At 38.2% G+C, this 20,550-nt stretch overlaps 1 protein-coding gene across 2 annotated transcripts in view; it reads right to left on the minus strand.

The window, feature by feature from the left end:
- The window catches only part of si:dkey-49n23.1 (semaphorin-3D), a 54,057-nt gene that overhangs the window by 22,712 nt on the left and 10,795 nt on the right, over positions 1-20,550 (minus strand). For both annotated transcript variants that reach the window (XM_058373063.1, XM_058373064.1), the window contains exon 2: positions 12,291-12,485. In XM_058373063.1, the coding sequence (XP_058229046.1) occupies positions 12,291-12,426 (136 nt within the window). In that variant the 5' untranslated portion in view covers positions 12,427-12,485. The remainder of the gene's footprint in view (positions 1-12,290; positions 12,486-20,550) is intronic.

Here is a 20,550-nt window from a genome sequence, read left to right on the forward strand (position 1 = left end):
AGAAAACTCTGCATCTCAGATACATTCATACAATAGTTCATTGCTGTTAGTCTGTATTAATGCATTAACTATATGCAGTAACTGGCCATATGTTATTATCTTATATTAGTTAACAACTTATTTTACTGTAATCAATTAAGTTTCTGCTCAGGCAAAAACAAGCTATAGGGCTAGTACACTAGAGCTTCCACTTGCCCGGTGGTCTAGCTAATACATTTATCATTTACTCATTCATGCCACTCACATTTCTTCAGTCTCTGACTTTGACAAACTACAGTTTTTGTCATTTATATCAGTGTTTGATGTTAATTTGACAGATTGAACACTAAAATAATTCAATCCTGCTTAAGAAATACTTTCTCCAACTATTTGTCATGATTTCTTTCCACTGAGCCAGTGATTTTCACATTGAATTATCCCTTCCCCCAAAAAAAAGACCAATTCAAAAGTCCACTTTATCCCTGGACTGTTTTCTTTTTCCTTTCACTTGTTGGAAAGAAAACCGCTCTTCACATGTCAGGGCCTTTGAAAACTACACGACTTGTCACCATGTCCTGCTACTTGCTGATGGAGATTAATTGGCTGAGGGAGAAGTGCCGAGTGCCAGTGATGAAGTATCCTCTTCAGGGGCTACTAAGGGCTTCATGACAGACATTTGCATTCCAGGTCCATACAAAGAGAATTCCCAAGCCAACCGTAGGAATCACATAAATACATAGAGCATGCTGTGAAGTCTAAGTAATTGGAAGGTTTACCACTGTGTTAAGAGAGATGAACACACTGGTGAACTTAATAACAACAAACCATAAAAAGACCACAGTATGTACCACTAATGACTACTACCAATAATCTATTTAAAACATTAGGTTTTAACCCAGCTAGGCTATCATTACATAGCACTGCCTAGGTTTATCAGTATAAACTTACCATGCTTCACTAAAATAAGCTATTTTTTATGTTCACATTCACCCAGTTGTATGTTTCACTGTATCACTGCACTATAGTCATTGTAATGCTTGTGTAGCTTTACAATAACCTCATTTGATACAATACAATATGCAAGTGTTTTAAATGCGTTCCTATAACCCCATAATACCAAACTGTAAAACATATCTGAAGTACCATATTGGTTTAAACACAGTATTATTCTTCACTGGCCCCATTTTGGCCCAACACTATGACTGTTTAATGGGACTTAATAGTTCCTTAAGTATGACACGGCAATTGCTCACTGACATGTACAAATAAATATTCTAATTGGAAATTGTCGAGCCAATCCATTACAACACTTATTTTAGCAAAACGGGCTATGCCAACAGCACCTGCTGGCACTTTGCCTTGCCTACGTCATCACCGAGAAACCTTTAACCTCAAATGTTTGCTGAGAGACCAACAGAGACCTGGGTGTCACTAGGTGCTTCTTACAGGCCTCCATTTTGTAGATTCAGTAAACAAGAAAAGTGTAGATTCAACATACCTACTCAGAGGTTTTCTTTTTCTTTTTCTTTTTCAAATTCTTTGAAATTTCTACTAAACTTTGCACATTTAAAGAGTTGTTTTATGTTTGACAATTATTGCTATTTTGCTTTGGAGATAAATTCACAGGAAGGTAATATATGATGTGCCTTTATTAATCCCCCACAGGACAAAAATCCAGAAAGTGAAGTCAAATTTATTATAACAGCAAAGGGGGAATGGTATGTTCAACAAGTCTGGTGTCCACAAATTTTTGTCCGTTTAGTGTATGATATTTAATTATAAATTCTAAATCTAAAGGTCACTTCCTACACGTTTCTCACATTTTCCCATTACCAATTCTGTCCTATACATACTGGAATTTTTCCCTCTGTGCAAACACATCTGCTACACACTGCCACATGGATCATGTTTTAAAATTATGCACAGCTCATCACTCCTTATCACAGAAGGTGAATTTTAACCCATCATGCAAGGGTCTTACACCAAGCTGGGTTCTCTTATCACTTTAGGAGGTGGTATGCACTTTTTTTAGTTTGTGCTTTTTGACCTTAGAGGCAGTATTTCACCAGCAACTCTAGTCAAAAGGAATGATTTGCTACCAGGTGGCTGAGGCCATCTTCAGGTTGAAAGAAAAAAAAATGGCAGAGTTCCATTTGGCATGGACTTACAGGATCCTGCTGACTTCATCAAGCATAAGAAAATATTTATTTTCAAGCTTTATGAGGGAAAAAACGAAACTGCAAACATGACAACTGCAAATAAGCAAATGAAAAACAATGGCTAGCATGTACTGAGGAATTGACCGAGCTGACCCTTACCGATTGTGATGATCGATGTGACATGATGACATGTTTATGAAGGTGACATGGATGTAACTGTGTTTTTTCTCCAGAGACCAGTGATGTGGGGGTCAGGCTAAGCAACACTCACATTGTTCTCTCTACAATCTGCTGCATAAGACAGCACTAATCAAGCAGACGTGATGCAGATGGTCAACTAACCATTTGGGATAAGTCATACCAACCCCTAAAGCCATGTTCCAAAGTGCTATGTGTTTACTAAGTGCTGACGTGGTATACACTCTTAGAATCAACTACGAAGGTCTATCTGTGAAGTATACAGCTTTGCTGTTCTATGGACATAAATAACTATTAAAGAGACACATTACCACATTTCTATATGTCAGAAAGATAACTGAATGAAGTTAATGCTTTTAAAATTTTATTACACTGCAATGATTTGCTTTGTTTTATATCTTATGTTTTATTATGGTTTGTACTCAGAGTTAGTAACTTAAGTAAGTCTCCTGCTTGCCAGTATTTCTGAGGGGAAGATTATGCTTTTTAAGAGATGCATTGCGTATTTATGATATGTATCTGAAAAGAGCTTAAGTAGAGTAGAGTTATGTCTGAGATCTGAATTCCAGTGTGCACAATTAAATTAAATCCCCCACATGCTTGCACTGAATGTGGCTCAACATGCTAAGTAAATATCTTAAGGACTACATTTATGTTTTCGATACAAGTGTCATCTTCAAAGTTTAGTTTGATGCCACCATCTGCTAACACTGATTAACTCTGATAGGTCAGTGCCTATGGGCATGCATGTTTTGCTCTCCAAGCTTCATGAACCAAGCTTTAACAGGTCATGGGTGGGGTCTTGATTTCCATTCCCTTTATAAAGTAAGACCCAGGATTAGGTCTTGACATGGATTAGGCCACCCAGGAACCCCATTTGCCCTGAGCTTTTACGTCTCTAACGTCTTTAACAGTATTATTGGATATATTCCAAATTCCAAACCCATTAATTCTACGGTTACTCTAAACCTGGCTCTCTCTTCTCTTCCCCTGTAGGCATAGAGAGAGGGTCTGTTGAGTTCACAAGGATAAGTGATTGCTCAGGGGATCGTTGGTGAAACAGAAACCATTTACAAACAGTTCTTAGAAATTGTTTGCAATCTAAAGCAGAAACAAGCTGGTCCTGTGCCCAACACCTGCAGTGATAGACTGATATAAAAGTTTACAGACACAGCAGTGATGAGGAACGTGACCATTTCGAAAATGTGGCTCTGGGAAATCAATGATTACTGAATGAATTTGCATTCAGGTCCAACTTTGTTGGCGCAACAGCCCTATAAGGTTAAATGCCGAAAACAAATAGCATGGTATGTTATTGGAAGACAAGTTAAATAAGGTTCCTAACATCATGTGTATCTCATCAACCTAATGGAAACCAACCATGTGCAGTATTATATCTGAACTCCCATCTCACCTTCTTTGCACTCAGGCTATTTGATTGACCGTAAAGCTTGAGTGGAAGAAAAAACACAAGGATGCCAAAAGTGCAGAAGAACGGTGGAAAGGCAAATATCCCAGTTGCTATTGAAGAAGGGAAAGCACATACCAGGGAAATATCTCCTTGCAAACTGTATCTGCACCCTAACAGTTGTGTAAGCAAAGCACAGGGCAGTATAAGAGTCAACATGGAGTTAAAGCTGTCAGCCAGGATGTCTAACATCTGCAATGGCCAGGGATGCATATCTGCAAAAACTGACATCAGTCTCTCTGTGATAGGGACAATAAGATACATTATTTGACAATATAATGCAGAGGAAAAAATAGAATAGGGTTCATTATTGTCACTGAGTTTGGTGTTTATACTAAATCATATCCATGTTGTTTTTTTCATGCTAATTACTGAAACAAGTTCCTGCTCTAAGCGACTCTCATCAGGGTCAGTTTAAACCCAGTCATTCATGCAAATTTGTAATCTGTATACAGATAATTTCCTTACGAGCATAACTTTGGCAGGTTCTTCAGCCGTTGATAGAGTCATCTGCTCCAAACACACTACAACATGTTGTAATAGATTCTCTTAACCGTGTTGTTTCTATTATCCTTTTATGATTTGCAGTTGCCATATGTCATAAGCATGCGATGATGTCATTCCAGTTATTTTACAGTCCACTGCAAAAGCTCTGTATCTTACCTAAATAATCTCCAACTTGCAAAACATCACAGGAAATGTACTTCACATGCCAATGTCTGAAATCTGGATTTTGATAGAAACTCATCTGACAGAATCACTCCAGTTATTAGAATTAAGACTAGACATACCTAAATAATGCTTAGCATTACAATTTTATACTAATGGTCCAAAAAATACAGCCATTTTCATTGTATCAGATTTCCGGAAAAAAAGTGGCTACAATTTTCAACCCATTAATTCTCTTTGAGCTCTTGTGTGCAAAAAATATTTAATGAAAATGCACTACCACTAAAGGACTTTATGATTCCACAACCTTTTTAAGGGGTCAGGTCAAGAGAAGAGAAGATAACATATAAGTATAATATTTTTAACACTGTCTACATTACAAAACAAATCTTTTTGTCATTCTATTACAGCTGTATTCATAACCCAGTGAAGAACAATAAGAGACAGATTAATGACGGAGCACTGTTGCAGTGTTTTTGCTGTCATAGAATACATTTGCTATATAAACAGCAGCAACTCTTTCAGCACCAATTGTGGAGCCTTGCAGGATCTTTAGTAATGTTATGTACTCCAGTTGCCATTCCTTACAGTGAATAGTATAGGTAGACAGTGCTTAGCCTAGCTAAAATAAAAAGAGAAACAGTCACGTGGCAAGAAAAGCAGACAGCTAAGAGCGATGGGGTCATGATGAAAGAGAGATTATTATCGCCTTGTGGGAGTTTAAACAACGGTAACAGATTGATGCAACAGTCAGTGACAGGTAATTCATTAAGATTTCACAACAGTAACAAAATATCCTTACGCCACAGGCTTATTCCCTAATTCTCAGAAAGCTGTTATCATCTGGATGGAATCGGATAATGATTTGTAAATGGTCTATAAAAAAACAGTTATGAAGACATCTATCTGGTCAGGAAAATGACGAATAGCAGAATGAGTGTTGGTAACTGAAAAGCTGCTGTTAGTCTTATTTTCTGTAGTTATGGGTACCAGGCCATAACTCTGACCATTTCCAGTTGTTTTTCTCCATGGAGGCTAACAGTGAGAGTGTGGAGGCAAAAAATATGTCTCTCCTCGGGTTTCTTCCAGCTTTTAATAGGTCTAGGGGGAATCTGTGCTATCGATGATATGAAAGCTTAATGTCTTCCCCAGCGAAAATGATGGGCTCATAAACCTAAATGAGGTGAAGCAATGGCACACAATAAGTCAACTTTAATTTTATCCCCAGCAATTTGGTGGCTGTGTTTGGTTTTCTTTCTAAGATTCTGTAATGCCTGACACTAATACAAAATACATGAATTAACTAACCTTAAGATTTAGAACCGAGAGCCATGGACTAAAGGGAAAAGAAAACAAAAAATGAATACAATTTTTAAGATTTATTTAACTTTAAATAACTTTTATATTTATTTTAAATTGATTGTTTGTTTTAAAAGAATTAAAGGAACCCAAGCAGAAAGTCTGGAGGGATTTTTTTTTCCTTTGAAAAATAACTCCATTGTTCAATTGAGCTTAGCTGAAAATAGTTAATTCAACAGTTTATAAATCAGTTCAAGAATGTTGGCTGTTTTCTACCCATTATGAGAGGTGGGGCCATTCTAGAAGGAAGGAAGGCAGGTTAACTTCAATTTCCTGCCTTCTTCTCTTTCTCAAACTTGCAATATCCAGATATCCAGTTTAAAGTTGGTGAGACTCCGCTGAGACGCTGAGTCCTTTAGCCTGGGTCAGTGGCAACCAGTGACCATAATTACTCACAAGGCCCCACTCTGCAGGAGGTGTTGAGGGTCAGCCTCATTAGCCTGATGAGGGGGGAAAGGGAAAACAAGGCGGAATGACAAGAACTAAAGAAATCCCCAACCCCTCCTCTCTCTATTTTGCACTTGGTGGTTTCAATAGCAAAGAATGAGGACTAATGTATGGCTGAGCTCTGCTACATCAAACCCCAGTGTAAGTAGAGCATCACAGCAAGAGTCCAAGGGAATCTCAAATGGTTGAGGAAGAATGAATTGTACAACTAATACATTTCAAAAAGTGAAACAACATAAAAGTATATAGACATGGGTAAAACAAATCATTCAGTCCTCATAAAGGACATTTAATGAGCGTTTAAAAGAGTGAAAAGTACCAAAGGGTGGGAAAGAGTATCTGGGTTTAGTAAGAAAAGATGCTTATGAGGAACCGAGGACAGGAGAAAGTAAGCAGAGGACAATGAGAGAAATATAAAAACATATGGACAAGTTATGGTATGAGGAAATTGTGTCTAAGTGTATCTGTCATTGCTGAGGCTATGAATTCCCAGCCCTTATTCTGCCATTGCTTATACTTAATCTTTGCCATGGAACCTTTTCCACGTTTCTCTATCAGAATAGTTAACGTCTTAGTATTGCAGGTTTAAGTAACAAATGGACTTAAGTAACAAAAGTGGCTTCCAGCAATAATGATGTGTCGACACTTTAAAGCCTAGCTTGTTATTCTTTCCATTTGACTCAAAGTTTGCAATAAGATTGCTATAAGCTTTTAACTGATATCAGCAGACAGTTGCATTATAAATACTTCTTACTGAGGATATATACTTAATAAATCGGAATGCTGGCAAGACAGAGAAATTACAAATTGTGTACAGTATTGCCAAACTAAACGTGTGTATATTTTCACCTAAGCGGCTTCTCTTCTCTACAGCTCTTATGCAGTGGTGCATTTTCCTCACAAAATCCCCATAAATTCCTCATGAATACCTTTATCTACCTATAGTTTCCTATCAGTTATTTTTTTACATAATGACTCTAACAGTTTATATTAATATTAGGTTTATATTAATATTACTATATTACTGTTTCTATAGTAAATAGACTAATTCACTGGGACCTTTAGAAATTCAACTGGCTATTAGATTAAACATCATGCTGCTTTCTAACAACAAAAATTAAATATAATATTTGTGATATTGTGAATATTGCTGTAAGGAGATTAACATTTATTGAAGGAGTCTAGAGTTTCAGCATGTTTGAACAGTCGTTTTCTGCCAAGTCCAAGTCTTAGGATGGAGAATCTAGTATTCTTCCTGTTAAATTCAAGGCACTGTTTCCTGTGAAATTCATGAGACAGTGATTTAGGCATCACACTACCTCATTTTCCTATAACATCATACCCAATTGTGCTTTATTCCTTACTTAAGCAATGCTTTTCCTAATAATATTTCAAAATGTAAATAAGGTTTTAAAGCCTTAAGCAGAAGAAATTCCCTTAATACATGTGGTTCCAAGATAAACAATAGGCAGTTAAGACAATATTAAAGCATATTGTGGGCCAGAATGCAACCAATCATACCTGACAGATTCTGATAATTTCTTCGTAGTTATTTTACAGTATGAAAGCCAGATCAAAGCCTAGGCCAAGTCTAGGCCATCAATGGGTCATCATTCATTTGCTATCTGGGGAGGCCAGTAAATGGGACCCTGAACTCTCTAATTTGTAAAAACTAAGGATTATAAGAGAAATACAGAAGGTTATGGCCAGGACAAGTTTCAGTGCTTAATTGGCTTCAAAGCTAACATGATTATTTGTTCCTACAAAGCCTTCATGAGATCAGGCTGCACTTTTACATGATACTTCTATTTATATAAAACATCTGCCCACAAGCTCATTAATGTGTGTGTGTGTGTGTGTGAGCACGTGGATGTGTGCTGGGAGGATGTGCATGTGAGTACATGTCTGTATCATTTCTTTTAAATCTTATACTATTCACTCCCATTTCCCCATATACAGCTGACTGAACACACCTGTTGCTCTTTCTAAAATGAGCTTATGTTTTTAGCATTTGGCTTCCTATGTAAATGACCAATAAATGTAACTCTGTTCTGAAGAAAATGGCACCCACACTGATAAATGGTATATGTTGTGTAATATATTACGAATATATGTATATTAGTTAAACTGAATTATGTAGAGTGAGTGTGATCAATTCGTGTAGTATTAATGTAAACTGAATACACTGAGCATGCTGGAGCTAATGGGAACTACAACTATAGTATTAAATTTAGGCAACTAAAACCAGCATGTTAGAACAGCACAGTGGTAATTTATTCATTGCTCAGGTGTGAGCTCGGTGTCTTATTTTATTCAGGGCTTTGAAAATACGTTATCATGTGGGACGAACGGAAAATAATTCTATTCATGCTACTCAATCCCTGAATAATAACATTTCACATAATAATCACAATGGTACAAAGAATGTAGCTAAACTGTGGTTTATTTTTCGCCAAAGGTTTTAGGTGACGATCTTATCTTCTACAACCAGTGGTTTCTCTTGTGGCTATTAGTTTCAGTGTTACTGAATAAATGCTAGAAGTTACTGAATAATTATTTAAGATGTATAGCTGAAAATCCAGTCATGATGGACTTTTCTACATCTGGTTACAGCCACATGTATAAGTTCCCCGTTCTCTCAAGGACAGGCAGATCCACACTTCCCCCCTCTCACTTCTTAAATTTGTTTTTTCAGTGGCCTCACAGTACGTTGCCCTCATGAGGTTCACTGCACTTCTTCATTAAGCAATTGGCTAATGTGACTAAAACTCCATCTTGACGAATCCATCCATGTAAGTGGTACATTACTTTCAGCTCGCACCAAAACCCAGATAAAAATACTGGAGAGGTATTTTCATCTTTTCTCAAATTACAATAAGGGGTTAAAATGGCTTGCCACAGCTATCTTCTATGTCTCTGAGTCACTTAAAAATAAACCCTTAGTAAATTAGTCACTGTATTAGAGGTCGGGTTGTGTGGGATGAGTCCTGGTCTCCCTGGGGTGTCGGGGATAATGGAGCTGCACTGACGCACAGCAAAACACCTTCAGCTCTTTGTGCTGTTTACTACATTAAGACCCTCAATGTTCTGCAACACATCAAGCCCTTTAGACACTATGCTATACATTACACACACACACACACATGCACACACACATACACTTCAATGTGAGAGATACTTCAGGCAAGTGAAGTACTCCAGATCCTGCTCCCTTTTTCAAGAGAATCTAGACCACATGCTGCTTGGACTAGTGATACCTAAGCACTTACAATCCAACAGAATATCTCCAGTAAAGGCTTTGATCTATTTTAATCACCAGTGGTCATGAAGATGACATGATCTAGTGTAAGAGTGTAAGATAAAGGGACCAAAGCAATCTCTCTGAATGTGACGTAAGATTTATCCAGAGGACATGGCAGTATTTCTTCAGTGAAACTTAAGTAAGTGATAATTTGGATCAGGTTTAAGGATAGACATTGGTTATCTAGCAGATATCTAGCATCAGACAAGTGTGGTTAACTTCAATTAAAAATGACCATCCTGTTAAATCCTGGTAGATAACATACAGCTCTGGTCTTCTGGATAAAGGCAGCTTTCTTTCCTGAGCTAATCATTTATCTGCTTGCGGTGGTGTAGATGATACACTCATGCCCTCATGCCACAGTGGCCCAGTGTTTCCCTGTGTACTTCCCCTAATTAAAAGCATTCTTTAGCAAGGCTGCGTGCCCTGTTCAGTGTCCGTGACTTGACAGCTTCATTAGGTCAAAGCTTAAAGTGTAGAGCCATCCGACATGTACACAGATGTCACACGGTCAGGGGCCGTCGCCATGACACCACATGGCACCGGCAGCCTAACTATCTTGAATGGGTCACATTCCAAGAACACACAGAAGTGCAACATGTAAAGGTGGACTTAAACAGTGATATATACACAAATTAATATTTTAGTCTGAGATGAAAATCCACCACTGGAACCTTTTTTTGGCTTTCTGCAGAGCTTCACCTTGGGGGAAAATAAATCCCTCAAAATCTCAAATTTTTTAGGTAACCATATAAGACAAAGACTCAAAAAACGTGCAGCTGCCAGAATGTTAATTGTCACCCTGAAGCTCATTCCTGCTAGGCAGAAACAGAGACATGATGTCATTCGCAACCATGAAGCCCGTTTACTTTGGTTGCAATCCACTTTGCTGTCCACGTCGTCTGTCAGGGGAAAAATATCTGTGAGAATTACTCTGGTGAGAACCAGACATATAATGCCGTCAATGGAACATCTATTTTACGTCAATCTGTCAACAGGACTCTGTTTTTAAGGGTTAATCCTGTAGCAAAAGTGGGGCATTAAATCCATTCAAGCACAATAAAGCCGTTAGCTGCAATTGGTTCATGTTAACTGTAGAATTGATACTACCCGACAGGTTTTCTTCAGGCAAGTAGAGTTATTCAGGGTAACTATGTGTTATTTTCTTAAAGCTCTTGGACCCAAGGCACCAGTCTATTTATTTTTATTTTTTTTATATAAAGATTTACCAAGAAATCTTCAAGAAATAATACAGCCAATAAATCTAATTAAAGGCTCTGTAAAACAGGAAACTGACAGCTAACCTTTTAGCTTAAGCATTGTGTGCAAATTTTGTTTTTCTTCATATTATTTCCTCCCTAAGTGAGGCAACTGGCCTCCTTACAGATACCTTTCCATAGTAATGACTAACGTCTGGGCTAGAGACTCTCTGCCCAGCTTTGGAGGTGTGCTGGTCTAGTGTCATAAATAACTGGCGCCTCAGAGATGATGTGTATGTAGAGACCCAGTATTAAAATGCTTAGAGATAATGGGAAGCACATTGGCAGTAAAGAATATAGGACACTGTATGACTCCTCCCTGTGTGGTTCTTTCCTGTCAGGAAGTCGGCAGAGTACTGGCCGGTTCCGGAAAGTTCTGGAGGTCAGTTCTGAGGGTGGACTGGGATGAGCTGATAACAGGCAAGGGCTCTAGGGATGAGCGCCTTTGTGGAAGGAATGATCAGACAGTCACCCTGTGGGATGCCAAGTGAAATATCACAGGGGCCAAACCTTATCTTTAGAACTGTTGTTTTTTCGGACACTGTAAAAGTGTCCACATTCATCGTAGTGATAACATTGTGAAAAGGAAAGGGTTAAGGCTTGAAATGAAAAAGAAATAAATGATCTAATTACAAACACACGAAAGGAAAAGTGGACCTATAGAAGAATATTAGAAATCACTTATACTTAACAATATGCAAATACTTAATTTACTACTTAATTTAAGGTGTAGTTGTTTTGTTAAGTCCTTAATAGCATTATTTGATTTACTTATTTGTGACTCTATTAATAAATCCACAGACATAGTTGTAGATATTGTAAAGTTTAAGGTTACATATAATGATGTCCATTTCAGAAAAAATAGCATTGATCATTCCCACTTAGTTAGCTCTGTTTCCCTGTTTTGCTCAAGCTTTCCAATGTGTCTTTCCTTATGTCTCTGGGGCTAAGCGGATGAAAGCCAAGATACGTAGTTAGTGGCATTACTAAAAGCGTGCAAGTTAAAACCTCAACACTGACATGCTAGTGTGCCAACACTTGGTTGATAAGGATCTCATAAATATTTCAGAAGTGACTTCTCAACACCAATTAAAGAAAATAATCCTTGAAAACCTATATGTCAGTAGTATCACCTGTATTGATTAACATTGACAGTAGGGGAGTTTACAGTTATGACTAAAAATGTATGTTTTTTACTACTGGGAATGAAAGGAAGTCAATTTCAATTTATAATAAATGTAATGTTGAATTCCTGTATTTAAGTTTTGTATTCCCTTAGTACTAATAATTTCAAACTGCTCCATTAATATTTGTATAAGAATGTTCCAGCATTCCAGGACCATGCTTCCTCAAAAGGTGCGGTCCTGCAGTCCTTAGAAATATCACATAATACAATGTGAAATCTAAACAGATTTTTTAAAACTATGAAGCTGGCTTTACTGGTTTCTAACCTGTATGTGAGAGCTGCAGTCGTGGTATGTACTGGTTCCAGGCCCTGTCAGCTCGAACAGCAGGCAGAAGTAACTGAAGCAGCATGGCCAGCAGCGGACAGGCGTGCCCAGTCCTCCAGAATCCCACAAGCCTCATCTTTAGTTTCTTCTAGTAACAGTGTAGGAAGTCTTCTCTTTCACATTCCTGTTTCGCTGCTGTAAAAAACACGAAGACACAAAAAAGTATATTTTACTGAAGATATTTAGCATCTACCGGAAAGCTATGATTAGAAGCATGTGTGTATTAGCGTTACACGGTATATGATTACTTGATGCTGTCAAGGGGTAATGGGACAAATTCAAGCTAATCATGCACTAATCAGTTTGATTAATTCAGTTTGTTTTAATTATAATCAAGGCATGAACTTGCTTTCAAGCATGATTTTAAATATATGTGCCACTTGACAACATATTTGCTCCCACTGGTTCAGATTGGCGCACACACAGGAAAAGGTTTTGCCCATCAAGTAATACATGTATTTTTATTGCCAAGTACTTAATAGTCCTTAGAATTGACAAATGACCAGACAGGGAGGGAAACAGGCCCTTTTCCACTTCATCTTAAGGATGCCTCAATAAGGCTTAAGAAGGCTCAAGAAGACATTCCTGCAATATGACACTAGCCCTGTTGACGTCTATCTTGTTTTCTGAAAAACGTGAACCATTCCAGCTGCACATCCTCATTTGTAGTGCCACTCTCTGAGGCTGACGCCATCCTGAAGCCTGCAGCACTTGCGGAAGTGCTTCGAGTGGTGACAGTGTCTAAGAGAAACAGACCCTTAAAAGACAAACATGATTACTCACAAAGCCGCTACCTGATTCTGATGTGCATGTGTGCCAGTGTGTGACCTCAGCTGGACAAGGTTCACCCTGAGGGGAAAACTGGTGCATTGTTTAGACAAACGTTCCCATGGCTAATCAGTGCCCTGCAATCTTTATTCTATTTCCTTACAAGGGTCACACTGTGTAAACAAATTGCTTGTGTAACCTCAAAACACTGCAGTAGACACTGCATGTGCACCATAAACACGACAAATAGATGTTGTAATGGTGCAATTAAAACATTCTGGAGATACTAAGAAGATCGACTTGTAGAATATTTTTGAAACCTATTATCACTTTTCTTGTTCTGTTAATTAGCTGACAGAGAAACCAAAAAATAGCCTTGTTGAATTGTTAGTCTTCTTTGTGCTTGCTTTACATGCTAGGCCTGTTCCCATGCTGGGGTTTATTGTAGACAGAGCCATAGAGACCCACTTATACTACGGCAAATACCCCTGTGGAGAGTTTCAAACACAGGCAAAATGAGCTTAGGGCTAAACATATGCAAAATGGAGATAGGGCACATTTTTCCATCCATTCACAACCTCAAAAGCTATGCCAATTAAGCTGTTCTACTCCAACACAAAATCTTTCAGCAGGATCTTCAGCAGACAGAAACCATTGAGACAAACCTTTGAGGCACATGAAGTCTAATTCAACAATAAATTTAATTCCAGCATAAAAAGCCCAGCTTGAGTCACTCGTTACCACTCCATGTCCGCAAGTCAGGGGCATCTGCTTAAGCTTCTCAGAGGCAGATGGGGATGATTGGGGAGCATCAAAAGGTTTGGAGGAGGCGAAAGCTTTACAAGCAGCAGTTCGGTAAGATGTTAAGTCTGATTTACACCCCAGACCCACTCAGTGTCCGTAAGATCTGGACTCAAGCCTGAGGCTGAATTTATAACAGCAACACGAAGTGCAGGTGCTCGACTCAAAAAAAAACCGATCAAACAGCCTTATTCCAAATTGCTTCCGCCAAATTTGCTGCAAAAGGTATTAATCTTTCTGTTGAAGGATATTAGCTCACAATGTTGAATCGGAGACAATATACCAAATGTGAGCTCTGGAAGGTGAAAGCAACCCATCTGTTATTAATAAAATTAATTTTTACAAAATTGACCTTCAGGGGATTTTAAGTCTGTGTTAATAGTGACGGAATCCAGTTGGTGGAAAAGAAAGTATCTGAATTACACCTCATCATTCTCATTAAAACTGCGATTCTTTATAACGTGATTTATAAGGAATTGCTACCTTTGATTTATGAGGAATAAAGAACCTGGTTTTCATCATCATTACTGGCTCTAAGGAGACTTCTTTTTGGCTTTATCACTACGTGCTTACTGCTCAGTAAATGAGGCAATGCATTTCTGAATCTAATCTAGTGGTGATTAATTGTGCTCAGGTGATATGAATAGCAGTTACAGTAATTGCTTAGTATATGACTTTTGGGTGTGACTGTGGTCTAAATGTTAAAAAAAAAAAAAAGACGTTCAAAGTAGGAAAAAATTGATCTGAAAATCTGCATTTGTAAATCGAGTCAAATCCAGTTTCGTTTCCGATGACCCAGACAGAAGTTAGTCATTAGCTTTTTCAATTCAAGGAAAGAAAACAAACACAAATGTGTGGGAAAAGCATCACACACCAGGAAGAGGAAGTAGCTGATACTTAGGCACTTCCATGTGACAAGTCTGTTGAAAGTTAAGCAATCTGGTCTTTGGCTGCTCCCCCTCTATGGCTTTGTTACCTTGAATATATATATATATATATATATATATATATATATTCCCAATCAGAAAAGAAAGATCACAGCATTCTGGGATAGGACTTAACAAAAAACCTTTAAAGCCATTAAAATAACTGACAGAGAAGCAAAATAATTCTGTGCATTATCCCATCAATGTTTCAGCCAAAAGCCATGAATGCCTGTTAGAGTGACTTTGAAGTAAGGAATTTGTCCATTGAGAATGAGTTAAAAGGAGTTCAGATAGCAGGTGGTGGAATACCGTGACATTTCTTGTTAAAATGTAGACCTTATAAGAGCAAACACACACTGAGCTCTTCCCAATAATAAACACTATGCTGAAAAGGCAGGACATACACGCAGAGTCTCAGACAGGGACATGATGGAGGCTGTTGAGATGAATGGAGTGTTGGAGCTGTCAGTGTAATGGATGAGTGCTTTTACTTCCCTTAGTGGCCTTGGTGGGCCTGTGATTGGTCAGACTGAAACGAACAGCATGGTATTAACTTTCACTGTGTTTCAGTAATTGCTCAAGAACTAACATCTCACCCCTTTTTCTGAATTAGGGTAATGAATCAGAAATGCAAAAATTGGAAATATTTTTATCTTTTATCTTTCAGGGGGATGCATTGATGCATTAATATGACATGAAGTCAAATTGCACTTAAATACTGTCATGAGATTATGAATGAATAAAGTATATGCATTTAAACATTTAAGACTTCACATTAATTTCTGCATTGAGTGACCCAGTAGAATTCCATCGATATCTCTGTATTACAATAATCTCAGTATCTTTGTGCACTTGGAATGAATTGGTGGATTGGTTTTTAATAAAATGCAAGATTTGAAATGTTGGCTTTCAAAATAATACCGCTGCTTGCAACTCCACGACTACCAGCTTGGAAAAACCACTAGCCCAGAGCCGTGGGTTATTAGTGTTTTATTTGTAATTGCCTGGCAGTCCAACCAGAGAAAGTAAATAAATCTTATTTCCTATTGGCTTTTCCAAAACAACAGTTTTCATTTAGTAGCAGTAACTATAACATCTGTTTCCGAATCCCTGCAGCTGCTCCATTACACATATAAAAAAATACAAGAAAATTGGCTGACAAGAAAACTATATTTACTAGTCTGATTAATATGTGAAAATACAAAAACAGCATAATAATGTGCAGCAAAATGTGCAGCAAAATAAAACTAGGGTGCGAAAGTGATTTAAAAAATCATCCTAAAAATTCATACTTGTTTGTTTTCCTATAGAGCATTTTGCTCTAAATTACATTACATTATGTTAAGCTTTCATCTAGGTACTGGTAAAACAAGGCAGTGTGCGAAAACCCCTGGAGCTTCCACTTGCCCGGTGGTCTAGCTAATTAATTAATCATTTGTCCACCCTGTAACATCAACACATGCCTTAGTCGTGCACTAGCATCGTGATCATAAAATAGAGGCTTTTCTTTTGCCGAAGTATAACATAACGTTCTCTAAACTTTAGCGCAAGTAGTTCACCATTCTGTTCTAAAAAAGCTACAGAAGACAGAAGCACAACCTGTTCAATTATCCGCTAAACTTTTAGGAGAAAATGTGTGCTGTTTAGTGAGCTGTTACAAGGCTTGCCACCCTGAAAGCAGTGGACTCAACCAGCCGAAAAACAAGCAGCACGGTCCCCACATACAAAGACAGCAGCTTAATGCACGCCAGACGTGTATCCAGGAGAGCACTGAAGGCAAACCCTTTCTAATTCAAACCAGTTCCTTTCATTCCGAAGCTCAAACATGAGCATTTGGATGGGAAACTGTTTCCGACGGTGGTCTTTCACTGATCTGGCCAGCTTTATCACTATTCACTGTGAACAATTAAACAAACTATGTATCCTGATTGACCAGGACAGTTGACAGATCTGCTTCCTGTTTCAGGAACCTTGAAAAAAGAACCACAGCAAATGCCTATAGTAATGTTCATGTTCATGAACTGGCAAAGCGATTAAGACCAATTTAATTACCAATTGCGGTAGTTCCTTTCCTACTGTAGGTAGCCAAGTTGGTACTTAAGAAAGAATGATGATGCAAATCCCTGTAATTATCCTGCATCTGTATAAATATATCCCTAAAAACACTGCCATTCAGCATCATCATTAAATGCTAAGCAAGAACATTTTGTGGACAGGTTTTTTAGAAAGAGCGGTTTCTGACACATCTGTTAGTCATATTCTTGTGTTTTTAGGACTAAGGAAACACAGCACTACATCCAAATGTGTCCCTAGCCACAGGGTTATCTAACAGGCAGGTTATCTGATGAGAACAAGGTGTGAACATTTGAAACTCTGCCCTGTAGTTGAAAGACAGAGACCGATGTTTTCTGTCAAAGATCCTCCACCCTTTAAATGCTCGCACACAAGGATACTACAAAAATATTTCAGCTCTGTATGAAAAAATTATGTCTATCTTCCTTAGCTGTCAACATCCACATGAATCTGCTCATCCTCTGTGCATACTCTGGCATCTTAGTTTAGTGGGAGAACATTCTAGGATGTACTAGCACACTGGGCGTACTTGAAAATCATCAGGAAAAACATGTCGGTCTTTATACATCAGAGATCGGTTTGGGCAGTTTAATGTCTTGGACAACACTCCCAAAGATCTTGCGATCTAAACTCCTACAATAACAAACAACACCTCTGCTCCAGGTTTGTTCTGGAGTGTGTGAGCGCTCGGCCAAGGAAAGCTCCACTCCTTCACATACCAGGCCACAAGACCAATTGAAACATCAGATTCTTCACCTCTGCATACCAACATCTGGCCACGTGGAACAGGCAGGAAGGCAAATAGATTGACTGTCCACTTTAGATGTTTCGACTTTGAGAAAATCCAGGAGGTGCTCATAGGACTTTCTGTGGACACGGGACATACCTGTCTTATGGTGGCTTGCTCTGAATGAGAAAAAAGGCCTCAACTTAAGCCCGTGCTTCAGTTTAATTAGATTACCTACATTAAGGAGGACATCAACAAATTCAGATTTATACAGATAGGGTCTAAGTTATTTCCTGGGGGTGTTTTTAAAGTGAAGAGTGCAGTTAAAAAATATCAGCACAAACACTTGACACTGCTGTCTTTACTTTGAGTTTAATATGAAGAAGAGACAAATGACAATAATTCACTGTGGCCCGCAAACCTCAGTCACCAGCCTAATAAAACTGAGGAGCACTGACCAGAGCAATTCATGTCATTTTCACGAGAGCTTTTCGTCTGAGACCAACCTTTTCATGTTTATGGCCAAATTCCAGCAATTCTAAGTAAACCTTTTGTTTATGCGAGCCATTTAGCAATAAGAAACAATAAGACAAAGACGTGCGAGACGTTTCTCAGGAAGCATGTGTTTTTAGGGATGTGTGGGAGACAAAAGGAGGCAGATCAACACGATGAACAATTCTGAAGATGTGTGTTCACAAGTTAGTGTTCACAGAGTACAACATTTCTATATAGAGAATAATGTACAATATGAATATCTAACTAAATAGTTAAAATAATAAAAAATTTGTTTGACATTTGCTGTGTCCTCCCAAATTCACTGTTGGGAAACGATTACTGCAGCTTTCAGGGGTGGTTCATTTACATTCCCGACCATATTCATGATCTGTGCAAAACTTTCCCTGGAGGTTTATTGTTCATTTGTCCTTCTCTCAATAATCTATCAAATGAGTTAATGCATTATTGTTTCTATAGTAACAACATAGTAGGAATTTGTATGTCATATGCTCTACATAAACAGAGTGGGTAACTGTCTTCTTACTTAATACATGAGGAATCTTTTGCACTGGCAAATTGCTATAGTGTAAGAAGAATAAAAATTTTGTAATGTACTGTTATTGGAAATGAATCAACTTCTACATAGAGCTTCACATTGAGCCTCATTACTCATTACAACTCTTAATGATCATTTTCCTAAAAGATCATGCCCTGTTGTGTTTTTTCCTTACATGATTATGAACAAACTGTGTGTAATATTTTTCTTATGTACTTCCAGTCATGCTGAAAAGACAAGCACAAGAACAAACTGACTTTCAAGCTCGACTGCTCCTGACCATCTCTCAGGGTACAAGGTAGGTATATATCTAGACTCTTCTCTGTTCTGGCACCGAAGTGGTGGAATGAACTTAGATGTCCGAACAGCTAAGTCACTGACCATCTTCAAACGACACATGAAGACCTACCTCTTCCTGAAACACTTCAACTAGTTCTTATTTTCCGTGTTTGTTTTATGTCTAAGTCTGTGACCTATTCTTCAAAGCACTTTTGTACGTCGCTCTGGATAAGGGGGTCTGCCAAATGCCAGAAATATAAACGTAAATGTCAAACTGTCTTTCACTTCATACTGTATTCTGGATCAGAAATGAACATTAAAATCACTTAAAATTACATTTAAGTTTAAATTCTTCAATATTTTGGCAGCTGTTTACGGATTGGCTTAAGTCTTAAGTAACCGTTTATCAACAGTAGAGCTCAGTGGTGTGTTAGATTAAGTACAATGCAGCAGTTATGCAATCCTTCTGGCGGTAATATATGAGTAAGGACAACAAAGTCCAGATGATTTCTGGTTAGATTAACCACGAACATTTATATTTAGGAATATGGGTGATGAAAATATCTAACCCAGTTACCACCACCACCTACAAACTGTGTTGCGATTGCCAAAAGACCATCTGGGCCAATGCACCCCTAAACCCACACCCCCATTTCTGACTGATACACTCCTGCGTCATAAGTCATTGCGCATAGATCTATGCACAGTGTCAGTGTAGATTCGCAAATTGGTTGCCTGACAGCTCTTACATGTCTGCTCAGTATCACTCTTAATCCCCACTGCAACCCAAGAATCGTAGATGCTTTACACAAGCCACTAATTGTGCACGATGTGAAACAATTTCAGTGCTTTCCTAAATTTGAGCGAGTGATTCATTTGTTATTCTCACACATCCTCCCCAAAATGACGGTTACGTCTCATGTCACCACAAAACCCTAGGAAGAAAAGAAAGGCCTTGTCTTGCATTGTTACCCTATCACCCGTATCCCTGGTGCTGTCCATACGAAAGCACTCTTGGTGCAATCTGGGAATCTTTAAACATCAGCAGCTGGGAAAAAAGTCAGATGAGTAATCCGTCAAATTTACACATGCATTTTTTGGGAGGTTGAATATGCATCCAAGGCAGAAGATGGGAGTTTTGAGGCTGATTTCTACTGACTGCATTAAAATAAACACACACTGTACTGAAGTGGATTTTAAACTGCTGAATGATGTGAGAATCGGGAAGAATAGAGACATGTCAACTTCAACGAATAAATTGAAAAGCAAGGATTAGAATAATGCATACTTCAAGGTATGCGGTGACCTGTCTGAACATGACACAGACTGAGCAAGGACGTGTTGGAGTTCTATCTATGTACCAAATGTACTGTAACTCATTGCACGGATAACAGGAAGGCCATGAAACACAATGTACAGACTTCCTCCAGCTAAACAGGCATACATTCACTGTCCACTTTATTAGGCTCATTTATGCAGTTATTCAATCATCCTATCCTGTCGAGATTACACAGAATGTCAACTTGTGGTGTTGTATCGGCCTGAGAGAGACCCTACTATGTGTGTCATGATTTG

Source organism: Hemibagrus wyckioides, linkage group LG21 (genome assembly GCF_019097595.1).
Source record: "Hemibagrus wyckioides isolate EC202008001 linkage group LG21, SWU_Hwy_1.0, whole genome shotgun sequence".
NCBI lineage: Eukaryota > Metazoa > Chordata > Actinopteri > Siluriformes > Bagridae > Hemibagrus > Hemibagrus wyckioides.